The 15,566-nt window shown below is 50.5% G+C and overlaps 1 protein-coding gene across 1 annotated transcript; it reads right to left on the bottom strand.

Annotated features, from left to right (window-relative positions):
• Window positions 1–250: 250 nt before the first annotated feature.
• LOC122387278 (polycomb group RING finger protein 2-like) lies at window positions 251–13,582 on the bottom strand. The gene is made up of 7 exons (XM_043377351.1): window positions 13,467–13,582; window positions 7,876–8,022; window positions 3,392–3,495; window positions 3,053–3,132; window positions 2,759–2,867; window positions 2,441–2,521; window positions 251–724 (listed from the first exon to the last, which is right to left on the bottom strand). Exons 2-7 carry the CDS (start codon window positions 8,003–8,005, stop codon window positions 251–253), a joined length of 978 nt encoding a protein of 325 aa, XP_043233286.1. The 5' UTR covers window positions 8,006–8,022; window positions 13,467–13,582.
• Window positions 13,583–15,566: the final 1,984 nt, after the last annotated feature.

Below are 15,566 nucleotides of genomic sequence, written 5' to 3' on the forward strand. Positions count from 1 at the left end.
ATACAGAGCAAACCACTGGGCCTACAAACTACTCTACATAAGCAATCAAGCGCAAACGCATTTACTTAGTCAGTCTCAGGAGTTCCCTGATTCACGAGACAGCTCGCTGCTCGGCCTCCTAAGAAGACAGTTGAACGCACCGTTCATGGAAATATCACTGCAGTGTTAACAGTTTCAGCATATGGTGACGGTTGCGGCGACGGAGACCTTGACATGCGGTTCGAATAGAATGCTCGCCTAGAGTACTTTATCAGGATGTGTTCGTGATCGTGACAGAGGTGCCGGCCTCCTGCAGCTGCCTCGTCAGGCTGTGGATGTCCCTGATGGTGGGCGGAGACATGGCCGGGGCCGTGCTTCCCGCCGTCGGCGAGCCCTTGCCAGAGTCCCGCGCACGCTCCTCAGCAGACCTCTGACGAAGGAGGGACGGGTTCGGGATGGCGCGCACGTTCTGGCTCTTGGGCCTCTGTGGCAGCGGAGGAACGGGGAACACCGGTCTGGAGGAGGTCGAGGAGGTGGTGGTGGTGGACGGTGCCGGCCGGGACAGGCTGGACAGGGGCGGCACGGCGCTGCCGTAGCGCAGACCCAGAGAGGCCGTCTCAATGTGGAGCGGTGAGGATACCGGGCGGACGGGCGTCACGGCCGCTGACCTCACCGGCACGGTACTGGGCGTGACAAACGTGACGCTGGTTGTCACTACTGGAGCTTTCGAGACGGCAGGTGAGGTCTGTGAAACGGCTTGAGAAACAGGCGCTGAAGCTTCACTTACACTCTGAGATTGGCTTGAAGAAGATGACATCATCCTCTTTTGAGCTAGAGACTCAACAATTGACTGAATTTTGTTGGAGCACGGCGGCCTTTTAGAACCTGAGATCACAAAAATTGTCTTCGAGTCTTTGGTTGTGCTAATCCCTGATACCGAGGACGTTTCTCTGGCGTGCGTTGACAGGTCAAGCACTCCCGCGGAAGGTCGAGAAACCAGAACTTTGGCTACAGCTTTTTCCTTCGCATCACCTGACGATTGTGATACGGGTTTAGCTGCAGGTTTAGACACATTCTCTGGCGGTTTACCAGACTTGTCCTCCGCTGAAGATGGTTTTCGTGCAGCAGACGAGGGCGTGTTAGTTACATTGGAATTGGTTTTCCCTGCCTTTACCGCATTTTGCTTAGAAGAATGTATCCTATAAACAGGAACTGTTTGCACAGAACAGTCTACCTTGCTCACTGACGGTTTCTTCTCTAGAGGCTTGACTTTGGATGTCGCGGATGCTTCCCCAGTCTCCATCTTCGAAGGTGGCACACCTTTCACTCCAGAGGGTTTGGGCGTCACTGACGAAGCTCCCGTAGACGTTTCTGTCTTGTTAGTTGCCGGTAGCGTACCATTTGTGGCTTTGGGCGCTGGGTTCGTCGAGGGAACCTTTTTATCGATACGTTCATTCTTCGTCATGCTCCCTACACTGACAGACCGAACGGTGGCTGCCGCCTTGGAGTTTGCTGCCGACGCGGCCAGTTTCATGGCCTTCTTGCAGGCTAAATAGGAGTGGCCAAGCTGAGTACCCGGCGGCCAAGGAGTGGCGGGCTTTTGGCCGGGGGTATTAGACTGAGAAGAGGGAGGAACCTGGATCTTTTGGCCCGATGTAACCGGAACTTGGTTCAGTTTGACTGTCGGAATTTTCACGTTCGTCTTCACTCCCTGATTTGAACCATTTGTCTGGCTTTTGCTTACACTGTTCGTTTTCTGGCTAGGTTCAGGCCGAGGAGTCTTCGGCTTCTGGCCACCGTCTGTCGCCTTCTGAACGGAGTTGTCCATCTTTGGCAGCACTCCTGCTCTAGGGGACTGTGCCACGGCTGCAGCGGGAAGCTGATGGGCCGTTTTCTGGCTCGCGGGAGCCGGTGAAACCCTCGGCTGAGTGTTGGGCCTTTCTCCTGACTTAGCGGGCCTTTCTTCCGCCTTGGCGGCCGTGCTCGCAGACTGGCCTGTCACCCTTGGGCTTGGGGGCACCGCCGTGGAGGGAGGAGAAACGCGCGTGGTCGATGACTGAGCCACAGGAGAGTCTGACGACTTCGCGTTGTTGTTTTTGGCCATCTCAGATTGCTTGTCTGTTTTACCATCTTGGCTCGGAGTCAGATTGACCCTAGCGTCATTCTTTGGGATAGACGCTTGCTCATCGGACTTCAGTTTCTTCTCCGGTGGCTCTACAGGGGATGATGTCTCACCCGGAGCGCTGGCCTTTCGCTTTGTTGTGGACTTTGGTTTCGATATCCGAAAAAGCAGCTTCAATGCCGATTTCTGCAAAAGATTGAGCTTATTAACAACAAGAATCGCCACCCATTAGATTCCACGAATATCCGAACATGCAAGGAACATATTTCTGTAATACATACACGTGTCCAATAAATGATAATCAACTTTCTTTTGTCTCGAGTATGCTGCGGGACTTACCCTGCTCCAATTGATGATGTAAGCGACGTCAAGCAGCTTGATGTCGGCCGGTAGGACCTTCCTGCCATGAATCAGCTCCATCTGTAATGGTTGGGACACAATGAGTATCACGGCGGGCCAGGATCAGAAGCGAGGATAAAAAATAAAACACCGCTCACAGTGCACAGCTAATATTACAAGCACACGGTTAAGAGGCCGCGGAGCGTGACCTGTAAGCGCCATACATACCCTGCCAAGTTGACTTAGGAAAATATGCAACTGCACTCAGCTGTTGTAGATCACATCTTTCATACAGCTGATACTGAGAGCAGTTCTCACCTGAAGAGAGTCTGAGAAACCGTACTTCTGGAATAGCAGCTTCTTCAGTGTGGACAATGGCAGCCCAGCCGGACAGCGGAAGTACCGCACAGGAACAACCTCTTCCGGACTGAAAAGAAGATGAATAGCCGTTAACACTCATTTATCAAACCTAGCACTGAAAAAATCGCACGGCAAACACAACTCTCAAAGTTGGGAAATGTATGTCGACATTCCTACACCGATATAGTTTAAGGTAAATATGGAATGAGAGGTAAAGCTAACGTACTTGTGAGAGGCGTACTGGATCCGCACGTCAATCGTGTCATCCGGTGCGTAGTACCGACCGGCGCCCTCTTCATAGCAGCCTTTCGATGACGGTGCGAGTTCCGCGTCTGAAAACATTCGCATGCCATGGAATATTCAAGCAACCTCAAACCCAAACTGCCCACATGGTTCAGTCTTAATTTCCCACAGCTTATGCTTCAGACGTCACATGTATGACGTGAAAGAACCGGCAATGTTCAGCCTGTAAACTCCAAAGTGCACTGAAAATGGCAATGAACCTTTTATCCGTATATCATAAAAAGCACGGGAACTCCTGCCAGGCTGCATAACACATGACATAACAAAAACTACTGCCACTGCACTGACCGGCATCCGGCTTGTCGGCGTAGAAAAGCTGCCGTCGCTGCATTTCATCACGGTGCAGGCCTGGTACCGTTTTGTACACGATACTCTGCAGAGTGGCGTCGGGCCTGAAACGGAAACGGCGGCTTAGTGCAACCGGGTCCGGTATTCCGCAGATTCAGATAAATGACAGAGGGATATTGTTTTTATAAATTTAGTCCGAATGGTTGAATGGGTGGATTTGAGGAATCAGAGCCCGCACTAAGCCGAGGATTGTGCGAAAATCGCTACGGTGACCCAGAAATGAGAGTAAATAAAAAAGGTGCATGTATGAGATAGAGGTGGATGTAAATTGAGAGAGGCAAGAAACGGAAAAGAAGGAAGAGTTGGAGAGGAGGGGACTGATCGAGGAGGGAAACGGAAGGATAACACTGTGAGGGGCGGAACAGGGACGAGAGAGAGAGAGAGAGAGAGAGAGAGAGAGAGAGAGAGAGAGAGAGAGAGGAGAGAGGAGAGAGGAGAGGATAGGAGAGGAGAGAGCGAGAGCGAGAGCGAGAGCGAGAGCGAGAGCGAGAGCGAGAGCGAGAGCGAGAGCGAGAGCGAGAGCGAGAGCGAGAGCGAGAGCGAGAGCGAGAGCGAGAGCGAGAGAGAGAGAGAGAGAGAGAGAGAGAGAGAGAGAGAGAGAGAGAGAGAGAGAGAGAGAGAGAGAGAACAAACAGTGAGGTGGACAGAGCGGCGGAACATCTTCCGACGCTCAATTACGTTCGACAGTTCGGCGCTGGCAAAACATGCCATACCATTTGCAACGGGTGGCATAAGAACCTGGACTCTGGTGGTCATCACTGTAGAAAAACAGCAGACCACAGGCGGAGAGTTTGTTTATCAAAGGCCAATGAAAACATAGAGGGGAATGTGGTTTATGTTAGCCACCGACAACAGACATTTTAGATGCCGAGGGTCAGAGGTCCAAGTCGAATACCGGGACCGGGACCGGAATGGATGCTCTGTAGCGACAAAAACACCAGATCCATTCAGGCTACTAAATCCATTCAGGTTTCAACAGCCTCTTCAACAATATTTCGGTGGACAGGCAGTACCAATATCTACAGTAACTTTATAACATTTGACGATGACTGGGACTGGCCTCACCTCAGACTGATGGCGCCCTTGGTCCGATGAATCATGACATCACAGGTCAGAGCAGGACAGTAACTGCTCGTCTCCAGGTGTCGCAAGATGCATGACCGGCAAACTGAAACCACACGACCACGTGTCACAAAATTGACACAATCGAGCCTGTGAAGAGCTTACATTCAACTTTCCTACATTTCGAGTGTCTTTACGAAGTGATCCTCGATTAGTCTTCGGCAACGCATCATCCGTTCGGCCTCTGTTCGGCTCACCATCAGCCAGACCAGGCGGACGGCGATACACCTCACTCAGCCGCCGACCTCAGCGCAACAGCGGCCATCCGGCAACGACGATGCTCCAGCCCGGTCGGCCACTGCTCGTTCGCTGGTCATCGGACACGCAAATGTCCGTTCACTGATGCCCAACATGGACAGTGTCCAGCAGACTCTATCTGATCACAAAATTGACGTTTTTTGTTTAACTGAGACCTGGCTATCTGAAAACGTCAAAAAGAAATTTCTGGCATTCCCTGGATATAAAATGGTGCGGTGCGATCGTCCGGGGGCGGGAACTCGTGGAGGCGGCGTTGCCATTCTTTACCGCGAACAATTAAAATGTGATACTCTCTCGATTACCAGTGACAGTGTTTCTAGTGAATCTCTGTGGGTCTCCATCAGCGGGGGAGGGAGACGCTCAATCACTGTGGGTGTCTTCTACCGCCCACCCTCTCAGCCGACCGCAGCAGGTTTGGACAGTCTCCATCTCCAACTACAAGCCGCCATCGCTACTGGTCGGCCTGTGTTCTGTCTTGGTGACTTTAACGTGAACCTCCTGTGTCCCTCTGCTCCAAGCACGCGTCTATATACATCTGTTTTAAGTGATCTTAACCTCTCACAGCTCATCAGTTCCCCTACTCGATTCAATCCACCCTCCACTCTCGATCATATCATCACAAGCCTGCCCATTTCGGAATGCTCGGTAACAATACCTCCGGTGCCCATAGCCGACCATATGACTATCTTGGCCCGCGTTCCACTCCGTCGTCATAAATCACCGCGCCAGTCTTTTCAGATCCGCCCCTGGCGAAAAGTTAACTGGGACGCGCTGTGTCTGCATCTGTTACAGGCCGACTGGCAACCTCTGTATCGGGCGGAGGGGATCGAAAGCAAATTAGAGGAATTCATGAAAGTATGGCTCAGCGCTATTGATATTTACTGTCCAACTAAAACTGTGACGCCGCGCCGTCCACACTGTCCTTGGGTTGAAAATAACCCGGAACTGCGAGAGATCATGGACGAGCGGGACCGTGCTTTTACAATCTGGCGTGCATCTGGTGCAGAGTCTGATCTGTCAACGTACCGCCACCTTCGAAACCGTGTCAAGCGTCTTCTTGCCAAATCCAAGCGGGATTACTTGTGTTCTTCAATGCTATCGGACCGAACAAATTTTTGGAGGAACATTCGAAACTTCGCCATACGCCCAGGGACTGACAGCTCCTCCGAACCTTTAGGGACTGAAAAAGCCGACGAATTCAACCGCGACTTCGCCTCGGTTGGTCCCCGCATTGCCACAGAGCTGAAGGAGCGTCATACTTGCAACGACATGCCTGATATCTCACACAAGCCGCCCCGTGTCATCTCCACAAACCTGATCCTACATCCTGTGACACTTCCTGAGCTTTCCAAATATCTGAATGAACTATCCTCTTCAAAAGCCGTCGGTGTCGACGGTGTACCATTGATTGCTATTAAAAACTGTTTTGCCGTTCTAGGACCACATCTACTTCATGTCATCAATGCGTCGATTGTCAACCGTGTCTTCCCGGCCGCTTGGAAAACGGCATTAGTAGTACCAATCCATAAGTCAGGACCGCGCCATGTCGCGAACAACTTTCGGCCTATTTCCATTCTACCAGTTCTCTCGAAACTGTGTGAAAAAGCAGTGTGTGCACAGCTCTCCGCGTATTTTGTCAAATGTGATTTGTTTTCTCCCTCACAATACGCTTACAGGCCGTGCCACTCGACCGAGGACGCCGTCCTTGATGTGACTGAGTGGACTTCGCGACGAGTCGATGATGGACATGTGGTAGCAATCACGTCATTGGATTTAAGCAAGGCTTTCGACAGTGTTGATCACAGTGTGCTCCTGATGAAACTCCAGTGGTACGGTGTTGACCCGACCTGGTTCAAAAGCTATCTTGTAGGGCGACGACAGATGGTGAGGGGCGGCTCTCTTTTCCTTCCTCTATCCCATGGGGTCCCACAAGGATCCCTCATTGGTCCGATTCTCTTTAGCATCTTTACAAACGACCTTCCATCCTATCTCCCCCACGGTCGTTTGGTATCTTACGCCGATGACACCCAGCTACTTGACTCAGCACATCCAGACGACCTATCATCTCTTAAATCACGCCAGGAGAACTCTCTCCTAGCCGTTCAGTCTTACTTTACTGCAAATTCACTAAAAATGAACCCCTCAAAGACCACTCTCTTGCTAATAGGTACCCCCAATTCTCTCAAGAAGACAACATCCTTTCATCTGAACTTTCATGACTTCATTCTAAAGCCCTCCCCGTCCGTTAAAATCCTTGGAGTTACCATCGATAGCAATCTAACATGGGAAGCTCATATATCCACCGTTGTTAAAAAGTGCAACTCCTTTCTCTTTTGTCTACACAAAATCCGCCATCATTTAAATGCTGATGCCCGTCAACTACTTATCCAGGCACATGTGTTCCCCTTAATCCTTTACTGTCTTTCCGTCTGGGGAGGAGCCACCGCAAACCGTCTGGGCCGCGTGCAGAAAGCTCTCAATTTCGCTGCGAGGATCGTCACGGGAGCGCGGCGTAGCGACCATATATCTCCGATTCTAACAGCATTAGGCTGGCGCACTGTCTCAGAGTTAGTTAACCGTCGCGACTGTATGGCCATACACCGGGCCTTGAATGACCTCCGCGCTCCTACTGCCACCCGCGCACTGTTTTCGTACCGGGCTGATGTCAGTGCGCGAACGACGCGCGCCAGCAGTACGGGGGTACTTGAGTTACCTGGTTTTCGCCTCAGTATGTCGCGGCGAAGTTTCTCCTACAGAGCGGCCGCAACTTGGAACCGCCTGCCGCAACAACTTAGGTCTTCTCGCACCCGTGCCCGTCTCACGGCTATGCTCGATGAACATGCACTGCCCTGAAATTTGTATCGTCTAATCGTCAATTTCGTCTTTGTCTCTGGTCACTCGTTCTCTGTTCTTTCTGTTGCACATGTACTTACTGATGTTACTGAACCTAACACGGATCGCACAATAAGCCACACACGTGGAATGATTCGTTAAATATATGAATGAATGAATGAATGAATCCGCATGCGATCCAGGGTACTCACACGTGTGGAGACACTCAACGATGGCGGTGGCGTCCACGTAGTATCCGCCACACAGGGGGCAGACCAGATGAGGCGTCAGCTCCGACAGAGCCACGGCCCTCTCCTGCCGCGTCTCGCCCGGCGCTGCCATTGCGCGCCTCTTACGCCCTGCAGACAGAGGGGGCGTTCCACGACAAATCGACAAATAAAAAATTAAATTTGCACCCTCATATTTTATTTTTCGTTGAAAACTGGTGTATGGGGTTGTGATGGGCGGGGAAGCCAGCTGTGGCAAGGATTTTTTTCTCCGAACAACGGTTTCCGAGATATAGCCTCGGGCAATTCCTGGAGGTCGCGCTGCAGCCCTATGTTTGGCGGCCTATAACTAAAAAACTTTTGGTTTTCTACGATAAAAACTTTATATGGTTCAACTCACAATCAGACAACAAACATTTTGGCTATCTCGGATTTTCATTTTTTGAAAATTTTGATCACGTGACCTTTTGACCTATTTTTCAAAGAGTGACCTTGATATTTTCCCCACTGAAAGTTGCAATTTTGTCTGATGACGATTAAAGCCTTATCGATTGTCATTCATATGCGAAAATAAAAAAAGTGGATATCGCCCTGCGTTGACCTCAGGTCAGGTCATTTTTATGACCTGTCCATTATTACGAGCGGGAGCGACAGTGAGATCTCGAGAATAAAGCAAGATAGCGACAAGCGGTAAACGTTGCAGGGTACAAACGGATAAGGTCTATAATTTTTACTGAGGTCATTTTCAGGTCAGGTCAAAGATGACGTCACAGGAGCAAAAAGGAAGTCAAAATAGCGGCACTACATATATATAAAGTTTTTCTCGAATAACTCTTAAGGTATCCCAGCTAGGAACAAACCAATAGCACCATCGTGATCCTCTCGTCGATCCGCATCGAAACATATGTATGTTGACCTCGACAGGTCGAAAGGTCAAAAGTTGACCTTAGGTCACGTGACGAGCGGGAGCGACAGCGAGATCTCGAGAATAAAGCAAGATAGCGACAAGCGGTAAACGGTGCAGGGTACACACGGATAAGGTCTATAACTTTTACTGAGGTCATTTTCAGATCAGGTCAAAGATGACGTCACAGGAGCAAAAAGGAAGTCGAAATTGCGGCACTACATATATATGAAGTTTTTCTCGAATAACTTTCAAGGTATCCCAGCTAGGAACAAACTAATAGCACCATCGTGATCCTCTCGTCGATCCGCATCGAAACATATGTATGTTGACCTCGAAAGGTCGAAAGGTCAAAAGTTGACCTTAGGTCACGTGACCTAAGGTCAACTTTTGACCTTTCGACCTTTCGAGGTCAACATACATATGTTTTCGATGCGGATCGACGAGAGGATCACGATGGTGATATTAGTTTGTTCCTAGCTGGGATACCTTAAAAGTTATTCGAGAAAAACTTCATATATATGTAGTGCCGCAATTTTGACTTCCTTTTTGCTCCTGTGACGTCATCTTTGACCTGACCTGAAAATGATCTCAGTAAAAATTATAGACCTTATCCGTGTGTACCCTGCACCGTTTACCGCTTGTCGCTATCTTGCTTTATTCTCGAGATCTCGCTGTCGCTCCCGCTCGTAATAATGGACAGGTCATAAAAATGACCTGACCTGAGGTCAACGCAGGGCGATATCCACTTTTTTTATTTTCGCATATGAACGACAATTTATAAGGCTTAAATCGTCATCAGACAAAATTGCAACTTTCAGTGGGGAAAATATCAAAGTCACTCTTCGAAAAATAGGTCAAAAGGTCACGTGATCAAAATTTTCAAAAATTGAAAATCCGAGATAGCCAAAATGTTTGTTGGCTGATTGTGAGTTAAACCATATAAAGTTTTTATCGTAGAAAACCAATAGTTTTTGAGTTATAGGCCGCCAAACATAGGGCTGCAGCGCGACCTCCAGGAATTGCCCGAGGCTATATCTCGGAAACCGTTGTTCGAAGAAAAAAATCCTTGTCACAGCTGGCTTCCCCGCCCATCACAACCCATTAGACCAATTTTAAACAAAAAATAAAATATGAGGGTGCAGGGCACTTGTCGATTTGTCGTGGAACGCCCCAGAGGGAAAGGGGACGTCGGCGTCAGGCGGTGAGCAACTACCACACCGTAATGGAAAACTGTGTAGTGATAGACTTGATTAGCATGATTACATCATGAGCCTAGCATGCTGGGAACTGTCATCTCTTACCAGGCCCATGGAAGGATTTATTTATGTAAAAACGGGTTATTTGGAAGGAATGTGTTCAGGAATATGCACGATAATCTGAATTCGTTTGCCGTGATGCTAGGAAAGGTCATCACACTATCGCAGTTTACATATTCGTACATCAGCTACTTGCCACATCACATTGAGGACTCCACCCTCAGTGTGCGCCTCAGGAACGAACCGTATCGCGCCAGGCCATCGCTGCAGTCGATTGCGAAATGGTCCGAGCTCGTGACGTGTGGCCGGTGCGCGGCGCGAGATCTGCGCCGCATCTGGCGCGCTGGCGTGGGAGCCACCGTCCGTGACGACGACGCCAGAGTGGCCCACGGCGCCGGACGCTCCTCACGAAAGGCCATTGTTCGTCGCCAGGCGGCGGCGGCGGCGACGCTTTTTTACCGGCGTGCACCGGTCGGCGGCGGCGGCGGAGCGGGTACGTTGACCGCCGCCGGCTCGCCACGCTCGTCGCGCCGCACCACGAAACCCATCTCGTCGCCGCGTGAGCCACGAAGGCGCATCGATCACAGAGTGATATCGACGCGACATGTCACCGCTCGATGGCGGATCGGCAGCCGGGGAAACGCGACTGAGCGCGGAGTAATTGGAAGTCCCGACTGACAGCGAGGCGGCCCGGACCGCGGGGGAGCCGGCCGACACGGATGATCGATCGGAGTGTCCCATCCGGTGGTGGAGACTCTCCGTTCGACCGCCGGTACCTGTGAACCACCGTAGGGTGGGCCTGGCGGCGAACACACTACACCAGGCACCTGTGCACTGTGCAGTGTGTGCACTAGCCGCGTCACCGCCCGGCTTTGGGCGCCACCGCGTCTGGCACTGCACGACACGTGTTCCAGCCGCGGTGTCAGGTGAACGGAGAGCGTGCACAAACAGGTGGGCGAGGATCAGGTGCGGCCGCGACCGTGCACAGTGTCGCAGGCGAGTCAAAACGGACCGTGTTCCGTGTCGCAGGCGAGTCACGACGGAGCTGAGCTGCTGGCGCCCACACAACAGGTCATTGTAAGCTGCTACCTTATAGATAAGCACTGGGCATCGCCGGCGTGTGCTGTCAAAGCTAAGCAAATGTGACAACAGGTTGCAGCGTTTACGAGAAGAGAACTGTCACTGGATGGTGCCATTTGTTGATTTGATGATCGGATCGGATCGGGCACATTTGGTTTCATGATACATGCAGTCATTCATGCATACATCATGATGACAGATGGATTAGCATGCACCCGACCCATGATCGAAAAGCGGTTCACCAAAATACGACATACAAACAAGATGGTCTGAAATAAATCGTGCTGAATGGTCCCTTATATGTGTAGTTAATGACAAACGATGACAATATTTGACGATATGACGATGACAATATGACAGGCACCGATTTGGGCTACGCTAGTCACGGTAACGCTTCGCTACAACTAAAAATAGATGAGTTAGGAGGTATCTCATAACACTGACAACCCCGCATACTGCATTAAAGCCATGGCATGACCTTATCTTCATTTGTTCAATATTAGTCCCTGTTCATCTTTGGAAAGGTTATATCAGCAAGAGGTCATAATTGAGGCTGGTATAGCATCCAACCGCAGAAAAAAGGAAGTTTAATTCAACTTGAATAAATGCGATGCGATTTGAAAGCTTTGAACTTTCACGGCCAAGAAGAATCGTTCAGCCGACGAACACATGTTTTGTAGAGTTCTTTCACTTCTCTCCAATTATCTGCAGATACTCCGCACACCATCCCGTCCCGCCACCGCCTTATTCCTCGGCGGCGGTGGCGGTACTTCTAAGGAAAACAGCCGGGAATGGAATCCAGTCAGCCACATTCCGACAACCGGCTCATCGGGTGTCGCTATACACTTGTGTCGCCAGTCATCATCCGATGCTGGTGTTCAGCCAGTCAGCGTCCAGACTGTGTGACTCTCCACCAATCTGTCTCGCCGCAGTCTGGCTCTTAGTCAGTCTGAGCTTAGACAGTCTGACTCTCAGTATGACCAGTCAGTCCATTGTTCGTTCAGCGTGGCTCTCAAACCGTTTAGATCTTAGCCAGTCTAAATTTAACGCTTTCAGTGTCAGTCACTCCGACCACTCACTCCATCACTCAGACAGTCTAGCTCTGAATCAGACAGTCTGTGACAGTTTCTCAGTCAGTCTGTGACCGTCGCGTTGTCAGCCTGTGTTCCAGCCCTCAGTCAGTACGTGTACGGTTATTCTGTCCGTCAGTGTTCCGAGCAGTCAGCCTATGTTTCGCAGTTAAGCAGCCTGTGTGTCGAAGCTACATGTCAGCTTGTGTGTCGATGCTGGGTCACACTGTGTTTCGAAGCTAAGCCTGTGCCGAAGCTACGTCCGCCTGTGTGTCAAAGCTATATCAGCATGTGTTTCGAAGCTGAGTTGGCATGTGTTTCCAAACTGTTTCTCCTCTCCGTCCGTGAGTCCTACTTCTGACTCTGTGAACTGTGCTCAAGTTCCGCTATAGGCCTTCATGTTCCGAAACTTCCTAGGTTTCGTGACTGTTGCGGAGTCATTTGTATTTGTAGTTCGTTTTATTGTTTGCGTTTTCACAATAAGCTGGTCTGTGACTGTGTATAGGTCTGCAGACACTGTTGACACTGAAAGATTAACTGCAATTTGCAATTCTCCGCAGTCTATGTGGTTCAGCGGAAGACAACCAAGCGCTGACGAATGTCCGTGCAACGCAAGCGGTGCCCGCATTTGTGGACAAACCGGACATTGCGGCTTGTAGATTTGCTGAAGTTTTCCAATGTGACGTTTCATTGAAGCTGAATGAGTGTGCTAGTTTGAAGGAAAGAAGCCTTATAAAATGTCACTTCAGTGTGTGACAAGAAGGCACAGATTCGTATCCCTTGAGACTTGTTAGCGTAGAAACATCAAAGATAGCTGTGTCCGGTTTCATAAAAACAACACCCAGGAAATGCACATAGCGACGAAACCATTTGGGGGACAGGGGAGTAGCAACACAGTAGCACTGATAGAGGTGTTGGGAAGGTGTCAAAGGGTCAGTCATCCCCTCATCTGCTCACCTTCATCGCCGGCCATAAAATTACCACACTGCCACATTTACCAGGTCTCCCCCACATAACCACACAATCAGCCGTTAAACCTACAGCAGCACACCATCAGACTCCCCGCCCATAACCCCAAACCACCCCGGTGCTACCCTCCTACCCCTCCCCACGCGGAGCGACCACGGGACCAGGCGCTGGCTTTGATCCGGACCGGCGCCATCTTGCGCCCAATCTCAGCCCGCACTAAAAACCAGCCCTAGAAAACGCATATTTCTCCAAAACCGCTACAGATACAGACTAGCAAATTACACCAGAACATACCTTGAAAGAAGCGCTAGGTGCTGGTATGCAGCCACAGGCGTAACTCGGTCGATTTCCGCCAATATTCTTGATTTTCGCAGGAGCTCCGCGCGTGCAGTCTCCCCTCCTCACTCTGCTTCACACTGCGTTTGTGGCGCCGGCGCGCCGATCACGTGACCAAAGGTCCCGGATGAGGTAGCGCGCCGGCTGGCGGGGCCGCGCGCGCAGCGCCGCGTAGTGAGGGTATTGATAAACAGGGATAGGACGGCCGGCAGGGGAACGAGGCTTTTGTTCGCTAAAATGGCAGTGGGGACTGAACGCAACCGACCATAGGCGGCGGAACGGGGAGGGCACCGGGGCACCGTGCCCCCTTTGATTTTGGCATTTTAACATTAGCCCTATGGGCGTTGCATGGAAAGAATGGGACCAAAAGTCGGCAGTGCCCCCCTTAATTGAGGGTGTTCCGCCGCTACTGCAACCGACAGCGGCGAAGGCTTGATGGATGGTGGCTACTGGAGTTGCATGGCGCCGGATAATCAATAATATCGATTGAAAAGGACAGCAACTGCCAACTATGTTCTCTTATCTCTAATTACTTATTTACAAAAGAAGCCAGCTACACTTAAATTCGAACACCTATGCATACCCTATACAGTATACACGGTAAGTAAACAGTACCTATGTATAGGTACGAACAGTAATGAACGCTTGGTCAGTTGTGCTCCTTTTTTCCTCTTGCATCAGCTTTGGGGAGATAAAAGGGATTATCTCAACTCAAATATAATGTTAAGCTGGGAGGGTCCCTTTAAGTGGCTCGCCATATCTTATACGGAACACAAAGTGGCGCCTGGTGTAGCAACCAGCAGCTGCATGTTGTTCAATGTGCGAGAAGATAGAGGATAATGTGGAAACCGAGGCCAGTCAATGGGTAACCTGGTCCGCTACCCATTGAAGGATTTCAAGAATCTCACTGGTACCCGTGACGATCTAACACTACATGACGAATCAGCTTTCCACAAAGAAAAGCAACCACGCGCGGATGAGTTCTTAAAAGGGTGACAGGGACAGAAAAGAATCACACGTCAAAAAAAAAAAAAATGCTGCCGTGAGCAGCGGGACTGAAAGAGCTTCAGAGGCGTTGGCGTCGGTCGTGGAAACCGTAGTTTGCGGCACTCCAGAGCATGCCTTTCGCCTTCGCGACCACCAGGATGATGGATCAATTGAATCGTTCGGAGCTTATCCGTCAACGACGAATGATTGGAACATGAGGAATGATAATGCTCTTGCGGCTTGGAATTAGTGGCGGTGACGCCTTCCTAGCAGCAAACGTGAGCCAAGTCCCCAGAAACACGACTTATCTGTCAAAAACAACCCACAACGATTCTTGCTTCGTCTACATGGATATGATTAAGGAAGCGACTTTAGCTTGCTGCCACATGTCTCCATTCTTGTGCCCAAGTGCTGACGAAACCACCGATCGGGCAGCAAGAGAGCAGCTGATGCCGAACATTGGATACTTGGCCGAGACTGATGAGGGAGGTTTTCGTATCAGGGAAGATCCGGTGGTTCTTTTGGATGTTTTAGACGAAATGAACGTGAGCGCGGAGAAACAAGTTATAGGTGCACACGTCGGTGGTGTGGGGCGCGAGAAGAAGGTAGACTTGCAGCGCCCTTGGCATGACAGCAATGTCTATAGAAAACGTATGGGAGTTGTTGCCGAGGTTAAGAAGGTCGCATCGCAGGCTGAGTATTTCCGCTGCGCGTCTCACGGCTTCAACCTTTCGACATCGAAGAAGAAGATGACGAAGTCCGTGGGGCAAGAAGCGCACTGGGAGCTTTCGAAGTCATTACGGAGCGAGCGAAGCGAGCGTAGTCTTTCCTTAGATTAAGGCCGCGTTCCCACTACGACCGTTCAACATCGTAAATTGCAAGAACGGGAGAAAACGGACGAGATCGTTGATCTAGAGACTTTTCTAAAAAAAAGTTGAACACTTCCCTAGATCTGGTATACGGGGCAAGATGGGGAAACATCGTGAGACATCGGCAAACGGCTTGGACAAAGCCGGTTGAGAGGAGCGATGATGAAGGAGGGATCGGCACAATAAGCTATTGTAAAAAAAT

The sequence above is a fragment of the Amphibalanus amphitrite genome, unplaced genomic scaffold, assembly GCF_019059575.1.
Source record: "Amphibalanus amphitrite isolate SeventyFive unplaced genomic scaffold, NRLGWU_Aamphi_draft 000280F_arrow, whole genome shotgun sequence".
Taxonomy (NCBI): Eukaryota; Metazoa; Arthropoda; class Thecostraca; order Balanomorpha; family Balanidae; genus Amphibalanus; species Amphibalanus amphitrite.

Coding starts and splice junctions, on each gene's coding strand:
- LOC122387278 (XM_043377351.1), bottom strand. CDS start 8,005: ATGGCAGCGCCGGGCGAGACGCGGCAGGAGAGGGCCGTGGCTCTGTCG. Junction 2,522..2,758: donor GTTTCTCAGACTCTCTTCAG/GTGAGAACTGCT, acceptor CAACCATTACAG/ATGGAGCTGATTCATGGCAG. Junction 725..2,440: donor ACATCATCAATTGGAGCAGG/GTAAGTCCCGCA, acceptor GCCGTTTCACAG/ACCTCACCTGCCGTCTCGAA.